The sequence below is a fragment of the Caenorhabditis briggsae genome (assembly GCF_000004555.2).
Source record: "Caenorhabditis briggsae complete genome, chrII, whole genome shotgun sequence".
NCBI classification, from domain to species: Eukaryota; Metazoa; Nematoda; class Chromadorea; order Rhabditida; family Rhabditidae; genus Caenorhabditis; species Caenorhabditis briggsae.
Genome location: NC_013486.2, coordinates 10,526,739 through 10,545,973, shown reverse-complemented (window position 1 = coordinate 10,545,973; position 19,235 = coordinate 10,526,739). Strand labels below are relative to the sequence as shown.

Genomic DNA, 19,235 nt, shown 5'->3' with positions numbered 1-19,235 from the left:
GATATCTTTCAAAAGAAGTGAGATATATAGGCTCAAAGTGGACGATCCGGGTGTCGTTCTATTAGAGGTTTTACGGTATCTTATTGACCGGTTTTTAGTATATAAATCCAAAGTCTCCCTACGTTGCACTAGACTCTGTTCGATTTTCCCTTTTTCTCACTGTTCACAAGATTATCTCTTTTCAGATCTTCACCCCTCACTCACCCATTTACGGAAAAAAATGCAGAAACAATACGATTCTTTAAAATTGGTCAAAGTAGAAAATGTTGGGGATTTCGTGTACAAAGTATCTCTGAACCGCCCAAATAAATTCAATGCGCTGAATATGGAAATTTGGAAGTTTGTGACATAAAATGTCTTTATTATTGAACAATACATTTTCAGAGAAATCGGAGATTGCTTCCAGCTAATTGATGAAGACCCGGATTGTCGAGTTGTCATTTTACAAGGGGAGGGAAAACACTTCTGCTCCGGTCTTGATTTGGGAGGTTCAGTTTTTGTTTCATTTTCTTCATATTTGGATTCTAGAGTTTTCAGGTGTATCGTTTTTGAACGGAGACAACGACACCGATGATTCTGCAAGAAAAGGTCGAAATATTCATAGAACCATCAAGTTTATGCAAAAACAGTTCACTTATATCGATGAGTGCTCCAAACCAGTTATCCTAGCAATGCATGGATACTGTCTGGGTGCTGCCATTGACATTGCGACTGCTTGTGACGTTCGAGTTGCCACGAAAGACGCCGTACTCTCTGTGAAAGAGGTTGATATCGGAATGGCAGCCGATGTTGGAACATTGAACCGACTACCCAAAGTGGTAGGCAATCACAGTTGGATCAAGGATGTTTGTATGACTGCCCGCCATTTCTCAGCAGGAGAAGCACTTCAATTCGGTATAATACCTTTTTTTCTGTGTTTCTATCCATTTTCAAATCTTTCATTTAGGTCTTCTCAGTCGTGTCTTTGACACCCGCGAAGAAATGATAAATGATGTGACGAAGATGGCAAAACTGATTGCTTCGAAAAGTCCGGTTGGAGTACAGGGGACGAAGAATGTTTTAAATTACGCAAGAGATCATTCGATTGAGAACAGTTTGAATTATGTGGTTGGGTTTAGAATCTTTTTTGGAATTTCAATGTACTGTTTTTCAGGCCACGTGGAACATGTCGCAACTGTTCACTGATGACCTCATCAAAGCGAGTATGGCATCCTTCTCCAAAAAACCACAGCCTCCATTTTCAAAGTTGTAACCGGAAACATGATTTCTTATAATAAGCACTATATAGAGCAATTAATGAAAATGTAAAATGTGTGAAAGAAAAAGGCTCTATTTGAGTTTAGTGGTCCCATGAGATTTCAGCCGTTCTATAGGATTTGAATGATCCCATGAAAGTTATGTATCTGTGATGCCCTTGTTTTTTTTTCAAAATATTGGAATATTTTACATCTTTGATCATTTTACAAAAATACAAAAAAGGGGAGAACGATTTGGATAGTTGGCAAAATATGAAAATTCTTTGGGAATACCTTTGAAAACGTACGAGAAAAGCTTGAAACTGAAACTATTTTCAGCTTGAAAATAAAAAATTACCAAGCATTTCGAAAATTCCAAAGGGGCTCTAAGGTTATTTGACAGCTGAAAAAGTGACTTTTCGATAGTACTCACGAACCAAAAATGGCGGGACACCCAAAAATTGAGCCCGGGGGTTACTTCCTAAACTCATTGAACGCATTGCAACTTACATTACTTTTGATGCCCCCCTCTCCATCATCCGAAACACCCACACGTTCTTCCGCGTTAAGTAAAATCTCATTGGACCATTGAAATTCCATGGGATCACTACAATCTCATGGAACTACTGGAATCCCATAGGTAGGCACACTAAACAAAAAAAGAAGAAATATTAGCAACATTTATTAGTAAACATAACAATTAACTCAAGACTTGACGAGAACTCAAAATCACTTGAGAAAGTGTTGTTGCCATTGATCATGTAGCAACTGATTGTAAGCATCAGATCCCTCTCTTCCTTTTGTTTTTATTGCCAATAGATGATCTCTCCTTTTCAGACGACGTTCACGCATTTTAGATAAGTGATAACTGGATATCAGTGGCATCAGAAAAGAGAACAAGGGATGAAGCTGAAAATATTAATTCGTTTTTTTGTAAATCGGGGTCAAAACTCACATAAAACACAAGTTTCACCGTAGATAATCCTGCTCGATTGTTGATGAAAACATCGAATTCAAAATTTCTGAGTGAGAAAATTCCCACGATGTAAATCACGGAAATGATCATGTTGATGATTAAAATGGAAGAAATAAATGTAGTCGTATCAATATTCTCCACAATTTGGAATCGTCCGGATAAGCTGATCTCAATTCTGAAACTCTATTTAATTTACTGAGAACTCCAATTTAATCAAACCTGCTTTCTCTCCTTTTGTTGACGTATCGAACGACTTGAAGCAGAATAAGAGCAAGGATTGCAAGAAGGAAGCAGAAAATGTAGAGTATGTTTAGCTGAAAAAAATCCAATTTAAAAAAAAATGAAAAGATCGTCAAACTCACTCGAAACTCAACACCTTTTGGAGGGCTGATTGCAGTGATAACTGGTGATTTATAATCCGCATCTTGATAAGCCCAAACCAGAAGAGAAACTGGTAGGACTATGCACTGAAATCATTTTCCTTCCCTCAAAATAATTCTAGAATCTGAACTCACAAAAAATAAATAAGCAAGAATGTGCTTGAAGGAAGTGTTGTGCTCGTAGCTCTCTATTTTAATTGTTGCAAAAAGTCTTTCGATTACCATGAACACCTGAAAAAATATTCTTCAATAAATGTCATCACTAATGCATTTGAGCGGAAAACTAAATTATTCCAATATTTTGAACATTTTTACAAAATCGTAAAATCAAAGAAACTGAAAAACAAGTCCAATCGGACCAACCTGTGTCAACATTCCGCAAAATAGGCAGATTGCAATAGAGCTGTGTACAATCATGTATGGAACTACTGATACGTGAATATCACATTCGGTTTGATAATCCAAAAATCGTTCAATCATCATTAAATATGAAGCTGTGAATAGGATGGAGTGGAATATTGCAGCAGAGAAATACATTGTGAGAAGAAGCTGAGCAATTAGAATTACAGAGAGAATAAAAGAATACTTGAAACGGGCCGAACAGGGCCAGGCCGACCTTTTTCCAAAACTTTCAAGAACTGGGTCCAGCCTACCGGTTTGGACCGGATCCTGACAATCTCCGGTCGGATCCGGCCGGGCCCGCGAGCTGGGCCCCGATTTTTTCTGGTATGAATGATGATTGGATAAACTCACTTTGAAATTCGGATGAAATGTGGACTTCCATATGAAAGTTTTGATAAAATATGAGCATGTAAAGACAGAAGTGACTGATAAGACAACATAAATCAGGTAGACTAGCTGATATCCAACTGAGAACGCGGTGGAACTGTTCTGTAAAGTTACAAGGTATTAGTATAAAAATGTGAAAATAACGTAAAACCTGTATTAGAAGGGCCCTTATTTTGCTCCAAGATGCCTCCGGAGGAGCCTGCTATTACAGGGGCCCTTCAATTAGAGGGAGCCCTTCTATTTTTCGGGCCATTTTTCCAAAAATGTTCATTTAAAAATCGTTGGATTCTCGTTCAAATTTCATGAAAGCTATCAATTTTACCAAAATTTAGAAAGTTTTTTATCAAAAGAGAATGCTTCAGCAAATTCTCTAGAAATTGAGCAATTTTTGAAATATTTTTCACAGAAAACGTACCGAAAATTGTAATAAAAAAAATACAATTTTTATGGGGTTTTTCATTATATGAGATCTTCTATTTTTCCAGGTCCCTCATGGAAGGCCTTTCTATTAGAGGGGCCTTTCTATTAAGGGGACCCTTCTAATGCATCTATTACGGTTGGTATGTTTGAGTTGTGAACAAATTGTCTGATATTTTCTTGGTTTTTGGCTTTTTGATCTCTACAAATAACAGGACATTAGATCCTAAAACTGTAATCGAACCCATAAATACTTCATTAAAAAAACAAACCTCTTGGCAGATTTCAAATAACTCTCGATCCATATTTCTTTCTTGTTCTTCACTAATTGATCATCAGTGATTTCAAACAACAGAGACAGAAAGAGAAATACACAATTCGTAAGGAATGAGGGTGTTTAGTGATGATCCTAAATAAACAGTATTTCTGAGCAAAAGCAAAGATAGAAAATGAGAAAAATGAGAAGAAGAAGAAGAAGAAAGTGTAGGATGATAAATTTTTGTGATTTTTCTGTCCACTATCACATGATATTTTTCTTTTTTATCTCATTCGGTTGAATGGTTGAATGGGTCATTCATTCAGTTTCATTGTGTTTTGTGGTCAAAAAATAAATTAGAATGAGCAAAAAAAGAGAGAAGCAAATGTGCAAAATGCGGTCATCTCTCATTTATTTGCCCTTATTTTTAAAATGACGCATTTTGCATATTTTCCATTAATTTTTAGAGGATAAAGGTTCATTCATCTAGAAGGATTCCAGAATTGTGGGAAATAATGGGAAAGAGGGAGAGGTGTGAAATAAAAAATGTCACTGCCATATTTAGAATTGTTGTTTTTCTTGGCCATTTTTTCCAGCAGGATTTATTTGAACAGCGTTATAGCCGGATGGCGCCACTAGCTAGGATAGCTTAATTCGAAATTCTCGTTGATTTTATTATACCCCAGTGTTGTTTGCCAATAGTGAAAGAGTTGTAAAAAGTTAGGATAAGCCCAGATTTTTGAATTACAAACGAGCAGGGAAAGGTTGGGAAATCAATTTCCGGCTTATAGAAGGTTTTGTAGCTCCTTTTTTGATGAATCAACAAATTTCAGAACTGATTTAAGATACAAAGGAATTGAAGACAAGTATTGTCAATTCAAAAATGTCTCCCGTTTCCAGAATAAAAAACGATGAGTTGATTTATCGTTTTGACAATGCAGAGCACTTCAAACGATTGAAATTGCAGCTTATTAGCTCAATTATCAACTCAATGAGCATCATTTATTGGCCCTATTTCGGCGGTTTTGGCATTTATAAACTCTTAGGATGCTTGCAGTCTTTGAACGTCATCGTTTTTCGGAAATTCTGAAGCAATCTGGTTTCTCTAATTGAGCAGTTTGTTCATGGATTTTGCAAATTGCATCTTAAGAAAGAGATTAATAGGACAGGACGATAGTTATTGCCAAAATTAGCGTTCGTCCGAGTTTGGTTAAAAACATCCTTGGTATAAAAAAGAAACATGCACCAGTCGGATTCAAAATGCCTATTTTATATTATGTTGGCGAAGAAAAATCGGATTTGTGAAAGAGAAACGCCGGTGGCCGTGGAAAATGACAGAAAAATCGACGAAAATAAATCCGGAAAATCAAGTTATTTTAGGGTTACAATAGTTTTCGTTGTAAGACCCTCGATCTCGGCCACCGGCAGTTCACTTCCTGGGATCCGATGTTTTGTACCAGTATAAGGAAGATTAAAACTTGCAGTTTTATAGGAAGCTCAGAAGCGGTGTCAAAAGTGGACCTGGAATCTTTCAAACAAAGGGGTAATTCTAAAATTGAAACATCATCAACAAAACAACTACAAATGCTTCTGAACCTTGACGTTTTAGATTATTTTCACTATGGTCAAATGACAATCCCATGCAAACGGAATACGTGGGAAAAGCCTCCGGAAATCAAAGGAAATGAGCGCAAAAATAGAGAGAAATCAAAGAGATTATAGACAGACATTCAGACATTTGAACCGTGCAGAACAAAAAAGTTCTTTCTCATTTTCAGGATTTCGATTTCAAGTGTTCTCTCAAGTACTTTTTGTGTGAGAAGACACGTGAGAAGAAAACATGAAATGCATACAGAATACACTTTGTCTACTACTTCTTCTAAACATATTCTCCCTTTTTTTACACCCTGCTTTTCAAAAAACGCAAATGAAAAAAAAAACGAAAATGACAGGAAGAAGAAAGGAGGCGTAAAGAAGAGGAAGGCAATATTTGAGCTTGATTCGGATTTCACATCTTCTAAAATTACAACGACGTCTTCTTTGTCATTTGAAAATTGATGCAATTCAATATCCAAAACGAAATGCGTCAGAAAACGGACAAAAAAGTTCATTATTTATTATTAGTATTTAACATTTTTCTTTTCAGTATATACAGTATCCCAGTAGTTGGAAATTGCATTGTCATAATTTTTCGCTCCTTCATCACCAGTTGATTTCACTTGAACTGTAGACGATATTCTGTTTTTTCTTTGAACATTCAGACGACGAATCGCTTTGATTCCAATGAATACAATCACCAAATTATAAGTGGGAGTTGCACAATAAACACCTCTCATTATGCTATAATTGACTGTTCCACCAAAGAAATCTGGTCCAACAGTCCGGATAAACAGAATAGAGCCCACATACCATCCAAAAAATAATAAATGTGCGAAGGTGACGGTTAGAGTGAACCTGGATGACTGTGAAATCTCTTCCATATTATACTTTGTTGATAATGTGGAACTATGTTTTATGGTTCTGGAAATATTGGTTTTTGAATTGTGATTTTTAAACCGCATCACTTACATTTTTTCCATTCTTTTGTGAATGAACAGTAAAATTGAATTACATAAGAAATTCGTAACTTTAATAACCACCAACGCCCAGAAAAACATGTTAAACTTCTGAGCAGAATTTGATGGTATAAGAATGAAATTGATAAAGTTGTCGGTAAACGGATCGTCATGGTATATTGCATATAATATGGAACAATCGATCACAGTCTGAAACTTGACAAATTCTAAAATTCTTGAAATTTGAGCACTTACCAAAACGAGAACTAGAAGAGGACCTAGAAATGTTCTCACGTTTTCATAGCTACGAGCCATAATCAATGCAACAAATCGTTCGATTGTGAATCCAACAGGAAGGATCATTGGGATCGTCATACAGACAAGTGATGTTAAATGACCATGTTCGAAGAGGACTCTTGGAATTATCAAACTGCATTTAGAGGAAACAAAAAATGGGAGAAAGAAGTGATATCCCTGAAAGCAAAACACTCTCCCACGACATCGATGAATGTCGCATCCAAAGTTCCCAAGTCAGAGATTTCTGGGCTTACTATTAGAGAGCAGTCCGTCGAGACCCGCATAAATTCACACCACTATACAATGCTATTTTTGTAAAATACTGTTATTTCAAAAAGCTGCTGAAATTGTTTTGCAGGTCTCGACGCGTTAGGCCTGTACGGTCTCTCTGGTTTCAACTGTGCGAATGGAAAATCTTGGAGATCTGGGCGTTACTTTGGACTGGTTTCTGAGCTTTCTTAGATTTGAGAACATTGGACGCGGCACGGTAAAACTTACAAAATTGACACATGTGATTGTTGCAAAGCAGAAGGTTCCCCCAAAATAAGAGATGAGCAAGAACTTGAGGTTTCCATGGAACGGAAGAGTTACAACCCGTTTGAATATAAAGTAAAGTAGAGAAGGCATTGCAAGAAAAGAGGCAAAAAATGACCAAAACTGACCAATTCGATAGATTGGATTATATGATATCTGGAAGGCTAATTCACACCTTGTTAAGTTAGCCTCGGCCATTTTCTGAGGTCTCCGGAAAGTTGAAGAAGAAAGTGTTAGAGTGGTGCGATAAAAGAAAGAAAGATACGGAATCCAGAGAAACCAGGAAATATGTAATCTTGTTTCTCGTGTTGCTGATTGGTTTTTAAAACGAGATATTTGGTTGTTGGAGACCAAAAACAGAGAATAGTGGTGCGGGTAATGGACTATTGAGATCATATAGGAACACGAGCATTTGACTGACTTGTTTTAATGATATCCAAATTGGAAAACGCGTCAATTGGAAATGCCGACCAGAACACATATCGGGAAAACAATCCCAGAATAGCTCATTCACGAGTCAAGTCGTGCCACCCGAAAAAAAATACTGCGAGAAATCTAGTTACTACTGAAGGCTAATAAAGACTTTCTGATTGACTTTTTTGAGACCCAGAAAAATGAGCAATAATGAAAAAAAACTGTTAAACAAGAAAGAAATAAGGTTCCAGAACTCCAAGCCAACATTAATCACTGAGAAGAATGCAAGATATAAATGCAAGTATGCAGCTCAAAAATTTCCTTTTTCCGATTATTGGAAAACAAAGAATGAAGAGCTTTGAAAAAAATAAGATTTATTACGAAAGATCTTTCATAAAGGTACTGTGAGGAAAAACCGAGGAAGTATTGAAAAGATCCAAGAAGCCATTCTACTTGGCGATAATGGTTCTCTTCTGGATTCTATGCGTCGGGATACATGGAATTCTGAATCCGTCAGAAGTCTTCGGCTCGAACGTCTTCCTACATCTTGTCTCTTCTCTTCCATTTTCATAGCTCGAATCTTCAGAAGAACCATGTTGGCCAGTTTCTTGTGCTCCGTGTCGTCGCTGTAGTGTTTGACGAGCTCCTTGCTATCAAACAGTCTGATCAGGGCTAGCGGAGTCTGCAGATCTTTGAGCATCGTCAATGTCGCATTGACTTTGCGATTCGATCGGAGGTGAGTGGAGCATCGGAACAGGTATTCGTAATTGTCGATCCTGGGGTAGCAATTGTTAAATTTGACATCTGAAATATTCACACATATAGGAAAGGGGGAATTTCAAAATTTTTTAAATCGTCGATTTTTTTTCGAAAATCCAAACAGTTCTGTGACAATTAGACAGATCTCACTACTAAAAATATACAAAGCGTCGACTATGTTGAATTTCGATAAAAAATAGCAGAGATGTTGAAAGCTCAATGGTTCTACATTCATCATGATTTTTACTTATTTCTCATTTATTTAGATCATCAATTATAAAAGAGAAAAAAACACAAATTTATTGAAGAACACAGAAAGGAAGCCAGAAAGGAAGCTTTTTTCTGTGCAGAAAAGAATAGACACGTAAAAAGACAGAAAAGAAGAACCTTCCTTTCTGTGATTTTTCGGTGTGGGGGGAAATAGTTCAAATTATTCCTGACAAAAACGTGAACTTTAAGTGCAGAGAGTTGAAGCTACTTTGGATGTGGACTTGAAACAAAAACTCGAGAAGGTGAATCTGAATGGTGAGTTTAAGGGATGGTGGTTTTGAAGATTGGCGCCATGCAGTGTGAGTACTTGACACAAACCTGTTCAGAATTTCATTTTACGATTTACGACTGCTCGAATTTTGTTTGAAATTCTGGGAAACCGACATTCGGTTTCTGGGAAGTGAATTCTCGAAGTTGTTTATTTATGGGATTATAAAGTAATCGAGTAGCTAAAATGAAATTCTGAACAGGTTTGTGTCAAGTACTCACACTGCATCGCGCCAGTCTTCAAAATCACCATCCCTTAAACTCACCATTCAGATTCACCTTCTCGAGTTTTTGTTTCAAGTCCACATCCAAAGTAGCTTCAACTCTCTGCAGTTAAAGTTCACGTTTTTGTCAGGAATAATTTGAACTATTTCTCCCCACACCGAAAAATCACAGAAAGGATGGTTCTTCTTTTCTGTCTTTTTACGTGTCTATTCTTTTCTGCACAGAAAAGAAGTGGCTTCCTTTCTGTGTTCTTCAATAAATTTGTGTTTTTTCTTTTATAATTGATGATCTAAATAAATAATTTTCACGTAAACATTTATAAATTAATCACTATTGTAACCATATTTTTAGTGAATTTGGAAAAATAAAAACAGATAAGAATACTTTTATTGTCTCTAATATATTTTTTGGTAAAGCACACAAAAGCAAACTTTTTACGAAAAAAAATCGACGATCAAAAAAAATTTTGAAATTCCCCCTTTCCTATATAAGAGGGATCACATTTGAAAATTTTCACGTTTTGAGTTTCAAAACGAATTTTTTGAAAAATACTGTGCTCACGCAGAAAAAATTGAAATTCTTTTTTTTCTATTCAAAACTGTGTTCTTCACAGAATCGTTCCGCAGAACGGTTCTGTGATTTAACTTTTGCGACATATTTTTCTCTCACAGATGTGTTCTGCAGAACGATTCTGTGTTTTTGTTCTTTAATTTTAATAAAAACGTTAACAAATAAATCAAAAAATTGTGGTTTTTTCATGAAAACCCAGATCTAATGAAAATAAATGTTCACGCTACATTTTCTGGGGAAAATAATAAAATTCCCATTTAAAAATAACTTTTTTTGTAATCGCTGTTTTTAATGTGTAAATTCTCATAATATTTCTCTTTTTCGATTATTTTCTCTTAAACGTGAAAATTTTGAAATTTGATCTCTCTTATATGCAAAAATGCAACAAAAGTGAGAAAGCTGTAAACACTAAATGTAAAATAGTACTGTCGATTAACAGCAAAGTGAGAGAGAGAGAGAGAGGAATGTGACTGAAAAGGAATGAACCAACATTCCTTATAAGATGTTGTGGGGCGTTCCCAGGTGGTCCATACAGGTGTGTGGTATGCTTCGAGTTGAAGGGAGTCACTGTCAATTATCATTGGAAACTTGGTAGATTAGATACCCCTTACATTTCTCAAGTATTTCCCGTAGGCAATAGCAATTGACAGTGTCACCCGGGCCGACAATGGGTGTCAGCTCGGTTGACAAGTATGGGAATCCTGAAAGATCTAGAATTTTCCAAAATTTTAAAGACTTTTCGATTTTGCTGAATACCGAACTGTTGAACCAATTTTTGCATACTTGAAGGATTCTCCATGGTTTTGAAACATTCTAAAACCCTGTTGAAATCTTATTTTTATACAATTCTTGTGTCTCGATTTTTGATATTTCTCTTTGTTTGATGGCAAGCTGTTTATCTGGTGAGTCTCCCAGTTAGGTTCTTAACACAACGGATTCAACCGTGTTTACTCAACGCTTCTCTGAAATGTTGAACTTATTGTTCAATCAGAATTTTAAATAACAAAAGTGTATCAAAGTATGCCTTCATACACTCGAACGAGTAAGCACATGTTGTTCAGTAAGTTCTCTGTGGTACCGGAAATTTCAAGAGTTTGAATCAAAACTCGATTAACAGTGATTAGGATGAGATCTCAAAAACAATGGTCTGCCTTGTGAGGGCCAACGATATTTATTACAACAACCACACACGAACCCGACAATTTTCCAGTTGGAAGATTTCGTACCCCCTAATCAGATTGCACCAGATTGCACCAAGTCACAAAACCAAAAGCTCAATATAGTCTCGTACTCAGAATGCACACAGAATGATCTAGAATATGAATCTACTTCAGATGTCAGAAGAACTATAGACGCGTGACTTTTTCCGGTGTTTTTCGTGAAAAATCTGAATCTGGCGTCTGGAAAAAATGACTTCAAAAAGAACGGTGTAAGGAAAGAAAAATTTTCGAATTTTGTGCCGAAATATGTATATATATATAAAGAAACTTTTAATTTCAATTTATATTCAAAATGTTAAAATAAAATAAAATGAGAAAATTTATTTTCTAGCTATCGTCGCCCATCTATTAATAGTTGCATCTTCATAGTTTTTTGCTCCTTCATATCCAGTCGCACTTATTTGCACGGTTGTTTGAACTTCCAGAGATCGTTTTGAATTCAGATGTCTCAACGATGTGAATGCAACAAATACAACTACCAAATTATAAGTTGGAATAGCACAATTAACGCCTCTTGCAACATAATGATTCAGAAAAGATCCAAAAAATGGTACGCCCAAAACTCGAACAAGAATACTGCATACAGTGTAAGTGCCAAAAAATAAAAGATGGGTGAAAGTGATAATTAATGTGAATTTTGAAGACTTTGAAATTTCTTCCATTGCGTACCTCATCGATAGAGAACTCTTCTGGATTTGATACCTGAATAATAATTATAAAACAATAGCACAATAAACTGGACATACTTCGCCTTGAAACGTCTGTGGACCAATAGAAGGACTACATTGAGTACAAGATTTCCCATTTTCAAATATAGAAGATACCATAAATAGTCATTAAACTGTGGTGCAGATGTATTGGGTAGCATGAGGAATGAAATAAAAATATCATCAAATTTCTCTTCTTTGAAGATTGAATAAAGCATGAACAAGTTGGGAAAAGGCTATAATTTAAAAATATGTTTGAATATGTATGTTCATTCACAAAAGAGATGCGGTTTGAAGGAGGAGACCCACCAAACTTTTTTGTTCATTTTGGGAACATCTTAATGCAAAAAATTTTGATCGGAGTCCCACTTTAATAAAGTTTCAATTAACTCACCAATAAAACCGCAAGAATAGGTCCAAGTCGTGTAGGTGTATATTCATAACGACTAGCCATTCCAATTGCAATAAACCGTTCGATAGAAAAAGCAAGTGCATACATCATCGGTGTTGTAAGCAGGAATAATAATGTAACATGGCCATATTTGAATAGAGATTTCGAAATTATCAAATCACAAGGATTGCTGATAAAAAATGGAGAAAAGAAATGATATCCGAAAGCAAAACATAATATCGATGCATACAAAAAAACGCTGATAAAATATGCGATGAGTAATGATTTCAAATTTCCATGAAAGTGAAGACGGAACAGTATTTTAACGAATAGATAAATGAGAGCTGGAGCGGCTATAGAAGAAACAGAGAAGGTATAAAATTGGGCTAATCTATAAACTGGCTGATACGTCAGGTTGAACGCTACTTCACATCGTGTCAGATTGATCTCAACCATAGTAATCAACTGTGATGATTAGCCTAGAATTCGTTATTTGCCACACACTGACCTGAAATAACATCCAGCTCCTTTTTTTCGAATGAATGATTTTGTATCTCTGCTTTACATATTATCAATTTTTAGAAGGAGACCAAAAGCTCACTAGTTTTTATGACTTGATCACGTACTCAGACCAAGAGAACTTTTTTAAAAGAGTGGAAGACTGTGACTGAGCAGTCATGTGAGTGCGAATCAATTACGATTTTTTTCTATGAGATTCTTCTATTCGGAAACTTGAGAACGAAGATGTTTAGTATAGCGAGCGATTAGATGTTTGAAATAAGAAGTCCGCTCAACCAAACTTTTGGAACATGTGCCCTTACTTAGAGCAACGGTGCCTTACAATTAGCTTGCCAATAATTAGCGGAGGATTGATATGACTTATCAGATCCCAATTTCCAATTCGTTTTAAGCATAAATTGGAACGAAACTCGTAATCATCAAAGTAGGGTTATCAACCCAACATAAAGAAAATGAAGACGATTTTGAGTAAACTACGAAAACCATGAAGATCTAAACATGAAAAGATGATAAGATATTCAAATAACAAGTTTTTTGAATGGTCATTCAATCAGGAAGTTGATTTTAAAATTTCTAAAGTTGTGAGGTATTCAACTTCCAGATAATGCTTCTCTGAATTTACTTCCGGGAAACTCAATGAGAACTGTGAAGAATCAGTAGAACACTAGACAATGAAAAAAAATACAAAAAGTGTGTGAAGTATGACATTTCATTCACGATGGGAACTATACTTTTGATTTCTGCATAACATTTAAGATCAATTATGTGTTTTGATTTTTCGATTTTGAAGAAAGAATGCGTTCCTATGTACTTTAATAGGAAAAATGTAAGCAAGTTACATTGATTCTTGAACGAGAGCTCATAATTGAGTTCATTTCGAATAAGAAAGATTTTATTAAACAAATAACGAAACAATAAATTGTGTGTTTCAATTTCTTTTAGGAGAAACAGTTGCCCATTGCTGCATAATAATGTTATCATAATTCTTCGCTCCTTCATGTCCCTTCTGTCTGATTTTAACTGTCGTCAACACTTTGGACTGTCTTCTGGCGTTCAAATGGCGTAAAGATACAATTCCAATGTATGCAATCAACAAATTGTATGTTGGAACTGCACAATTGACCCCTCTGGCAACTGAATAGTTCAAAAAGCTTCCAAAAAAGTTTTCTCCCAAAGTTCGCACCAAAATACTGCCTATGGTATACGCCCCAAAGAATAGAAGATGGGTGAAGGTGAGAATTAATGTGAATTTTGAAGACCGCGATATTTCCTCCATAGCGTATCTCACCGATAAATTTGTGTTCTCGAGGAGAAATCTGAATTTTTATAAGTGGTATTTTAAGATTCGTTGGAATGTTCTCCTCACCTTTTCTTAAACCGGAAATGAACTATCAGAAGAACACAGTTGCAGAAAAAGTTTCCAATCATAGCATAAACAAGGAACCATATATAATTGTTGAACGATGGAGCGGAAGTGTTGGGAAGAGCCAGAAACGAAATGAAAACATCAGTAAATGCCTCGTTTCGAAATATGAAATAGAAGACTACGAAGTTGGGAGCAACCTGAAATAATTCAGTTGAACGACAATAAATTATTACATACTAAACCAGAACAAATGACAATATTGGTCCAATCAATGTTTGGACTTTTTCATACTGATAAGCCATTCCAATAGCCACGAATCTCTCAATTGAGAATCCGATCGGGAGAAGCATTGGAGTAGTCAAAAGGAACAAAGATATAATATGTCCATACTTGTATAATGTTTCATTGATTATCAAACTGCATCCGGATGTTGCGAAAAATGGTACAATGCAGTGGTATGACTGAAAAATCTTTGCTGATTGTAAACTTCAATTATAAACGAGAAACTTGGAAACAAGGCTGTGCCACGGCCGGCCGCGGCCAGCCGCGGCGGGCTTTTACTACGGCCGAGCAGGCCGCGGCTTCAGAAAAAATATTCGAAGAAGCCGCGGCCGGCCCAGGCTAGCCGGGAGGCATTTCACGGCCTTTTGAAATAATTGTTTCATGAGAAACGTAGATTTTTTTTTGAAAAGTATGACAAAAAAACGAAATTATTCAAAAACTAATTGATTTTCACTTCACGCGTTTTCATGAGGCTATCCTCGGCCGGCCTCGGCTAGCCGCGGCTTTTCACGGCTTTCACAAAAAAACCGCTGCCGGCCTCGGCCTCAAAAATCGAGCTGCGGCTGAGGCAGGCCGCGGCCAGCCGCCTTTTTGCACAGCCTTGCTTGGAAACAACTTACAAAATCTAAGGATAACATGATTGCATAAAGAAAGATGCTCACAAAATATGTTGTTAACATGCACTTCAAATTTCCATGAAATGGTAGAAGAAGTATTCTTTTCGTCAAGAAATAAAAAAGCGAAGGGACTGCCAATAACGATACAGAAAGGGTCCAAAACTGGGAGAGTCGATAAAACGGGTGGTACACAATTTGGAATGCTAGATCGCATTTTGTTTGGTTTATTTCAACCATTTGAAAAATAAAAATAAGTTTTCACTATCTTCTTTGCTTATCAATACCTGTAGCTTTGGGTAATATATGTAACACCAGCACCCAGATTTTCAGGTTGGATACACTTCCAAACGCAAAAAAAATTCGGCTCGGGGAAAACAGAAAAAAACCAAAAGTTCAACTGTCTGATAAGAAGAAAACTTAAGAAGACCCGAAAGTTCGTTCCTTGAAGAGTGTGATTTGAATTATGTGTTGGTTCAATGAGCCAACTTTATTTTCAGCTCGTACGTTTGGTACTTGAATCTTCAATGATTATCAAAAAGCAGTGAGGCGGAATGATTTTATTTTCTAGAATTTTCATTTTTGTCTCAAAAATGATATTTCATGGGAAGGTAAAAAAAATTAATAGTGCACAACGGAATTTTTAGAAAATCGAAAATAGTGATCGTTCATTCTTTCGCTTGGGTTGCTGCTCTTCATTTAATGCTGTAATGTGTTTTTAAGATCAACAAGCTCAACGATTCATTCTATCTAATCCATGAGAAACAGAATCCCAATAATTAGAAATTGCATTGTCATAGTTCGTTGCTCCTTCTCTCCCTGTTGATTTGATTTGAACTGTCGACTGCACTTTGTTGTGCCTTTGAATATTCAAATGACGCAATGATTTGAATCCGACCAAGACTATAACCAAACTGTATGTCGGTACGGTACAGTACATTCCTCTAAACACTGTATAATTTAAGAATCCACCAAGAAAAGATTCGCCAAGAAATCTGACAGTAATTGTTACAGTTAGATACCATCCAAAAAATACTAAATGAAAAAAACTGATAATTAGTGTGAATTTTGAAGATTGTACTATTTCTTCCAATTCATAACGAAGTGATAGAGAATGCGTGCGTCGGTAGTATCTGAAATTCAAAGTTGAAGAAGGCTCCAAATGAAATTCCTGAACCTTTTTTTGATCCTCATATGTATTTTGATAAGAATACAATTACAGACTAAATTGAAAAGTTTTACAGCGAGCAGAGAAGAAAAATAGATGTTGACTTGTGATGCAGAGGCTGTTGGAGTCAAAACAAATGACAAGAAGGTATCAGAGAACTTTTCATTTTGATAAACGAATTTAACAATGGTCAAGTCCAACGCAATCTTCAAATCAATATACCGTAAAACCTGTAGAATGTAGAAAGCCCCCTCCTGGGAATTTTTTATATCTTTGACAGGAACCAAAAAAATTTGACTCAAAGTAAAAAAAAAAGTTAGGGGGCCTTTCTATTACAGTTTGTACGGAATTATTATTCCGAATTGTGAACTTACCAAAACTGTAACGAGAATTGGACCTATAAAAGTGCGTGCATTTTCATACTTCTCTGCCATCAACAAAGCGATAAATCGTTCAATTGAGAACCCTATCGGGAGTAACATTGAAATGGTCAAAAGACTCATCGCAAACGTATGACACCATTTAAACAAAATAGGATCTATCATCAAACTACACTTTGAAGGTGCAAAAAATGGAACAAAAGTGTGATATCCCTGAAAACTGTTGGAACTACATTTTATTCCTCTTTACAGGGTGATGCATAATTACCCGGACTCAAATTTGTACTAGCATAAAAGTTGAGTAAAACTTTGATCTGGGCTCATTTTTATAGTGTGAGAACTTTAATGCCTCACCAGTCAACTGAACAAGTTTCAAATGGTTGGATCGACTGTGAGCTGAGTTATCGCCTGTCAAAGTTGAATTACCTCATGAAAATCACAACGGCAGGCAAGAAACATTTCATCTTCGGAAATCATAACAATACCTAGACTGGAGAAATCGCTTCGAAAATTTCAGAAGCTTTGAACCAAACATAGAATTATGTTTCTACCATTGCTCGTGCTTCTGAGATATGGGTAAAGATATACCCGTATTTATCAGTCCTGGTAATTGTGCACCACCCTGTACGTTAAAACTTACAAATCCGAAACACATTGCACAAGAAAAACACAAAAGACTCAGGAAATAAGAAATAAGTAAGAATTTCAAATTTCCATGGAAATGGAGATACATAACTTTTCCTAGCAAAAACCATACTAACGAAGGAACTGCAAGAACTGAAACTGAAAAAGACCAGAACTGAGCGACTCGGTACAACGGATGAAAATTCATTTGATAGGCTAGTTCGCATTCTGATCGATTTGAATCCAACATTCAAAATAAGATCACAGATGAAGAAGAAGTACCTAAAAGATATTTCACTGAATGATGAAATTCGGAAATCGTGAGGAAAGGAAGAAGGATTTGCTCGAGCGATTCCTGTGAAAGTTTTTTGACTTATCGAGGTGATCGTGGGAAATTTCGGATTTTCAGTTAATCATGTCTATTGCATCACACATGAATAAAAAAGCAGGAAAAATTCATTTAGCTGATATTAAACATCGTTGGTTGTACCAGACAGAAAATTTGTAAGAATGAAAACAAGGAAGTGAACTACATATGGGAAAAAACAGAGGGGAAAAGAAAAAAAAGGAGATCATAATCATTGAAGTACGTGATTATTCACGGGAGAGTTTCAACCATGTCTTATTCGTACAACATACTTTTTGATCCAAGAGATCAGTGAAGGTCCAGATTCTCACGATCAGTAATCAGGCGGGTAAATTTAGAAGTTTCAGGTGTAGGGGTAGTCCGGCTGCGGTCGAAAATTCGAGGGTGTGTGGAGCTTAGTTGGTGAACTTCTTTCGTAACTATTTTCTGGCCTATTTTTTCGATTTTCGATAAATTTCATCGATTTTGAACTTTTTACAAAACTCATGGAAATAGCATGAGAACCATGAAATGATATTAATAGAAAATCGAAAAAAAATTGGTCAGAAAATAATTAATAAATTTTTTGGGCGCAACGAGTGTTGAAATTAGATTTGAGTAACAATGGAATATTCCCTTGAGTTCATGAAGGTTTAAAAACGATATGGAACGATGCGGACCTTGTTCTCGAACCCATTTGATTTAGCAGTTTGACGAGCTACGGTGGTTGGAGATGGCTGAAAATTTATAATGAAGTATAAGTCTTCATTATACTGTATATTACAAGTTCGTGAGTTTCACCAAGACGTCTGAAGTCGAATTTTGGTTTTTCTACCTTCACAGTGGGAGCAACGGGAGCCAAGTTTCCCATGGCTCTTTTCAATTGCTCACGGAAAAACTTTTGGAGATCTGCGGTGTTTTCCAATTCGAACTCTCTTTCCTTCAGTTTGTGAACTGTTTCGTAGTGCCTCTGAAAACAGGAAAATTTAGGTTACCCTAAAACCTGTATTAGAAAGGTTCCTTTAATAGAAGGGCCCTCTTATTAGAAGGGCCCTCCTATATGGAAAAATAGAAGGACACCCGTCAAATTTTGAGTGCGTTGTTCGAAAATGAATATTTCCATACGTTTTCAGTGGAGAATATTCCGGAAATCGCACAATTTTGCTTAAAAACTCGTTCAATTTTGATGAAATTGTTAGGTTTATCATGAATTTTCAATGAGAATTCACTGAACCTTTCAACCAAAAGTTTTTTTTTGAAAAAAATGGCCGGAAAAAAGGGCCCTCTATAATTGAAAAGCCCCTGTAATAAAAGGGCCCTCCAGAGGTACCTTGAAACAATAAAAGGATCGGCCCTTCTAATAAATGGTCGGCCCTTCTAATACGGGTTTTACGGTAATTGAGTAAGTTCACTAACCTTCATATTCTCCTTTCGGTTCATCGCCTTGTAGCAGACCTTACAAACAAAGTTTTTCTCGTTTGTATGAATAAGCAAGTGCTTTTTCAGAGTCGCACGATACGAGAATGTTTTGGAGCATTCGGGGCATTTGAATGGAGTTTGATGAGTTTTCGAGTGGTTGTGGTAGTCCTGATGGTTGATGAAGGTCTTTGGACAAGCAAGGCATGGATGCAACATGGTGGATCTGGACGAGAAATATTATTCAATGAAATGAAT

At 36.1% G+C, this 19,235-nt stretch overlaps 7 protein-coding genes across 7 annotated transcripts; 1 reads left to right on the top strand and 6 right to left on the bottom strand.

Moving 5' to 3' along the window:
* Window positions 1-220: 220 nt before the first annotated feature.
* Window positions 221-1,252, top strand: CBG02334 (the record flags this gene model as incomplete). The annotated part of the gene is made up of 5 exons (XM_045242616.1): window positions 221-339; window positions 385-488; window positions 538-894; window positions 947-1,107; window positions 1,154-1,252. 5 exons carry the CDS (start codon window positions 221-223, stop codon window positions 1,250-1,252), a joined length of 840 nt encoding a protein of 279 aa, XP_045092336.1.
* Window positions 1,253-1,964: 712 nt separating this feature from the next.
* Window positions 1,965-4,102, bottom strand: Cbr-srb-16 (the record flags this gene model as incomplete). Its single annotated transcript, XM_002630616.1, has 8 exons — window positions 1,965-2,144; window positions 2,191-2,386; window positions 2,431-2,525; window positions 2,574-2,678; window positions 2,727-2,822; window positions 2,955-3,140; window positions 3,345-3,482; window positions 4,070-4,102. The coding sequence occupies 8 exons, from the start codon at window positions 4,100-4,102 to the stop codon at window positions 1,965-1,967; spliced, it is 1,029 nt and encodes a 342-aa protein (XP_002630662.1).
* A 2,071-nt stretch (window positions 4,103-6,173) lies between these two features.
* Window positions 6,174-7,532, bottom strand: Cbr-srb-12 (the record flags this gene model as incomplete). Its single annotated transcript, XM_002630617.2, has 4 exons — window positions 6,174-6,573; window positions 6,622-6,818; window positions 6,864-7,082; window positions 7,404-7,532. 4 exons carry the CDS (start codon window positions 7,530-7,532, stop codon window positions 6,174-6,176), a joined length of 945 nt encoding a protein of 314 aa, XP_002630663.2.
* A 712-nt stretch (window positions 7,533-8,244) lies between these two features.
* Window positions 8,245-10,743, bottom strand: CBG02337 (the record flags this gene model as incomplete). The annotated part of the gene is made up of 3 exons (XM_045242615.1): window positions 8,245-8,657; window positions 10,556-10,645; window positions 10,701-10,743. 3 exons carry the CDS (start codon window positions 10,741-10,743, stop codon window positions 8,245-8,247), a joined length of 546 nt encoding a protein of 181 aa, XP_045092335.1.
* A 741-nt stretch (window positions 10,744-11,484) lies between these two features.
* Window positions 11,485-12,718, bottom strand: Cbr-srb-13 (the record flags this gene model as incomplete). Its single annotated transcript, XM_002630619.2, has 3 exons — window positions 11,485-11,866; window positions 11,911-12,107; window positions 12,266-12,718. 3 exons carry the CDS (start codon window positions 12,716-12,718, stop codon window positions 11,485-11,487), a joined length of 1,032 nt encoding a protein of 343 aa, XP_002630665.2.
* Window positions 12,719-13,709: 991 nt separating this feature from the next.
* On the bottom strand, window positions 13,710-15,283 carry Cbr-srb-5 (the record flags this gene model as incomplete). The annotated part of the gene is made up of 4 exons (XM_002630620.2): window positions 13,710-14,097; window positions 14,148-14,344; window positions 14,390-14,608; window positions 15,050-15,283. 4 exons carry the CDS (start codon window positions 15,281-15,283, stop codon window positions 13,710-13,712), a joined length of 1,038 nt encoding a protein of 345 aa, XP_002630666.2.
* A 493-nt stretch (window positions 15,284-15,776) lies between these two features.
* Window positions 15,777-19,196, bottom strand: Cbr-srb-3 (the record flags this gene model as incomplete). Its single annotated transcript, XM_045242613.1, has 6 exons — window positions 15,777-16,176; window positions 16,221-16,417; window positions 16,625-16,804; window positions 18,242-18,298; window positions 18,397-18,531; window positions 18,978-19,196. 6 exons carry the CDS (start codon window positions 19,194-19,196, stop codon window positions 15,777-15,779), a joined length of 1,188 nt encoding a protein of 395 aa, XP_045092334.1.
* Between the last annotated feature and the right edge of the window lie 39 nt (window positions 19,197-19,235).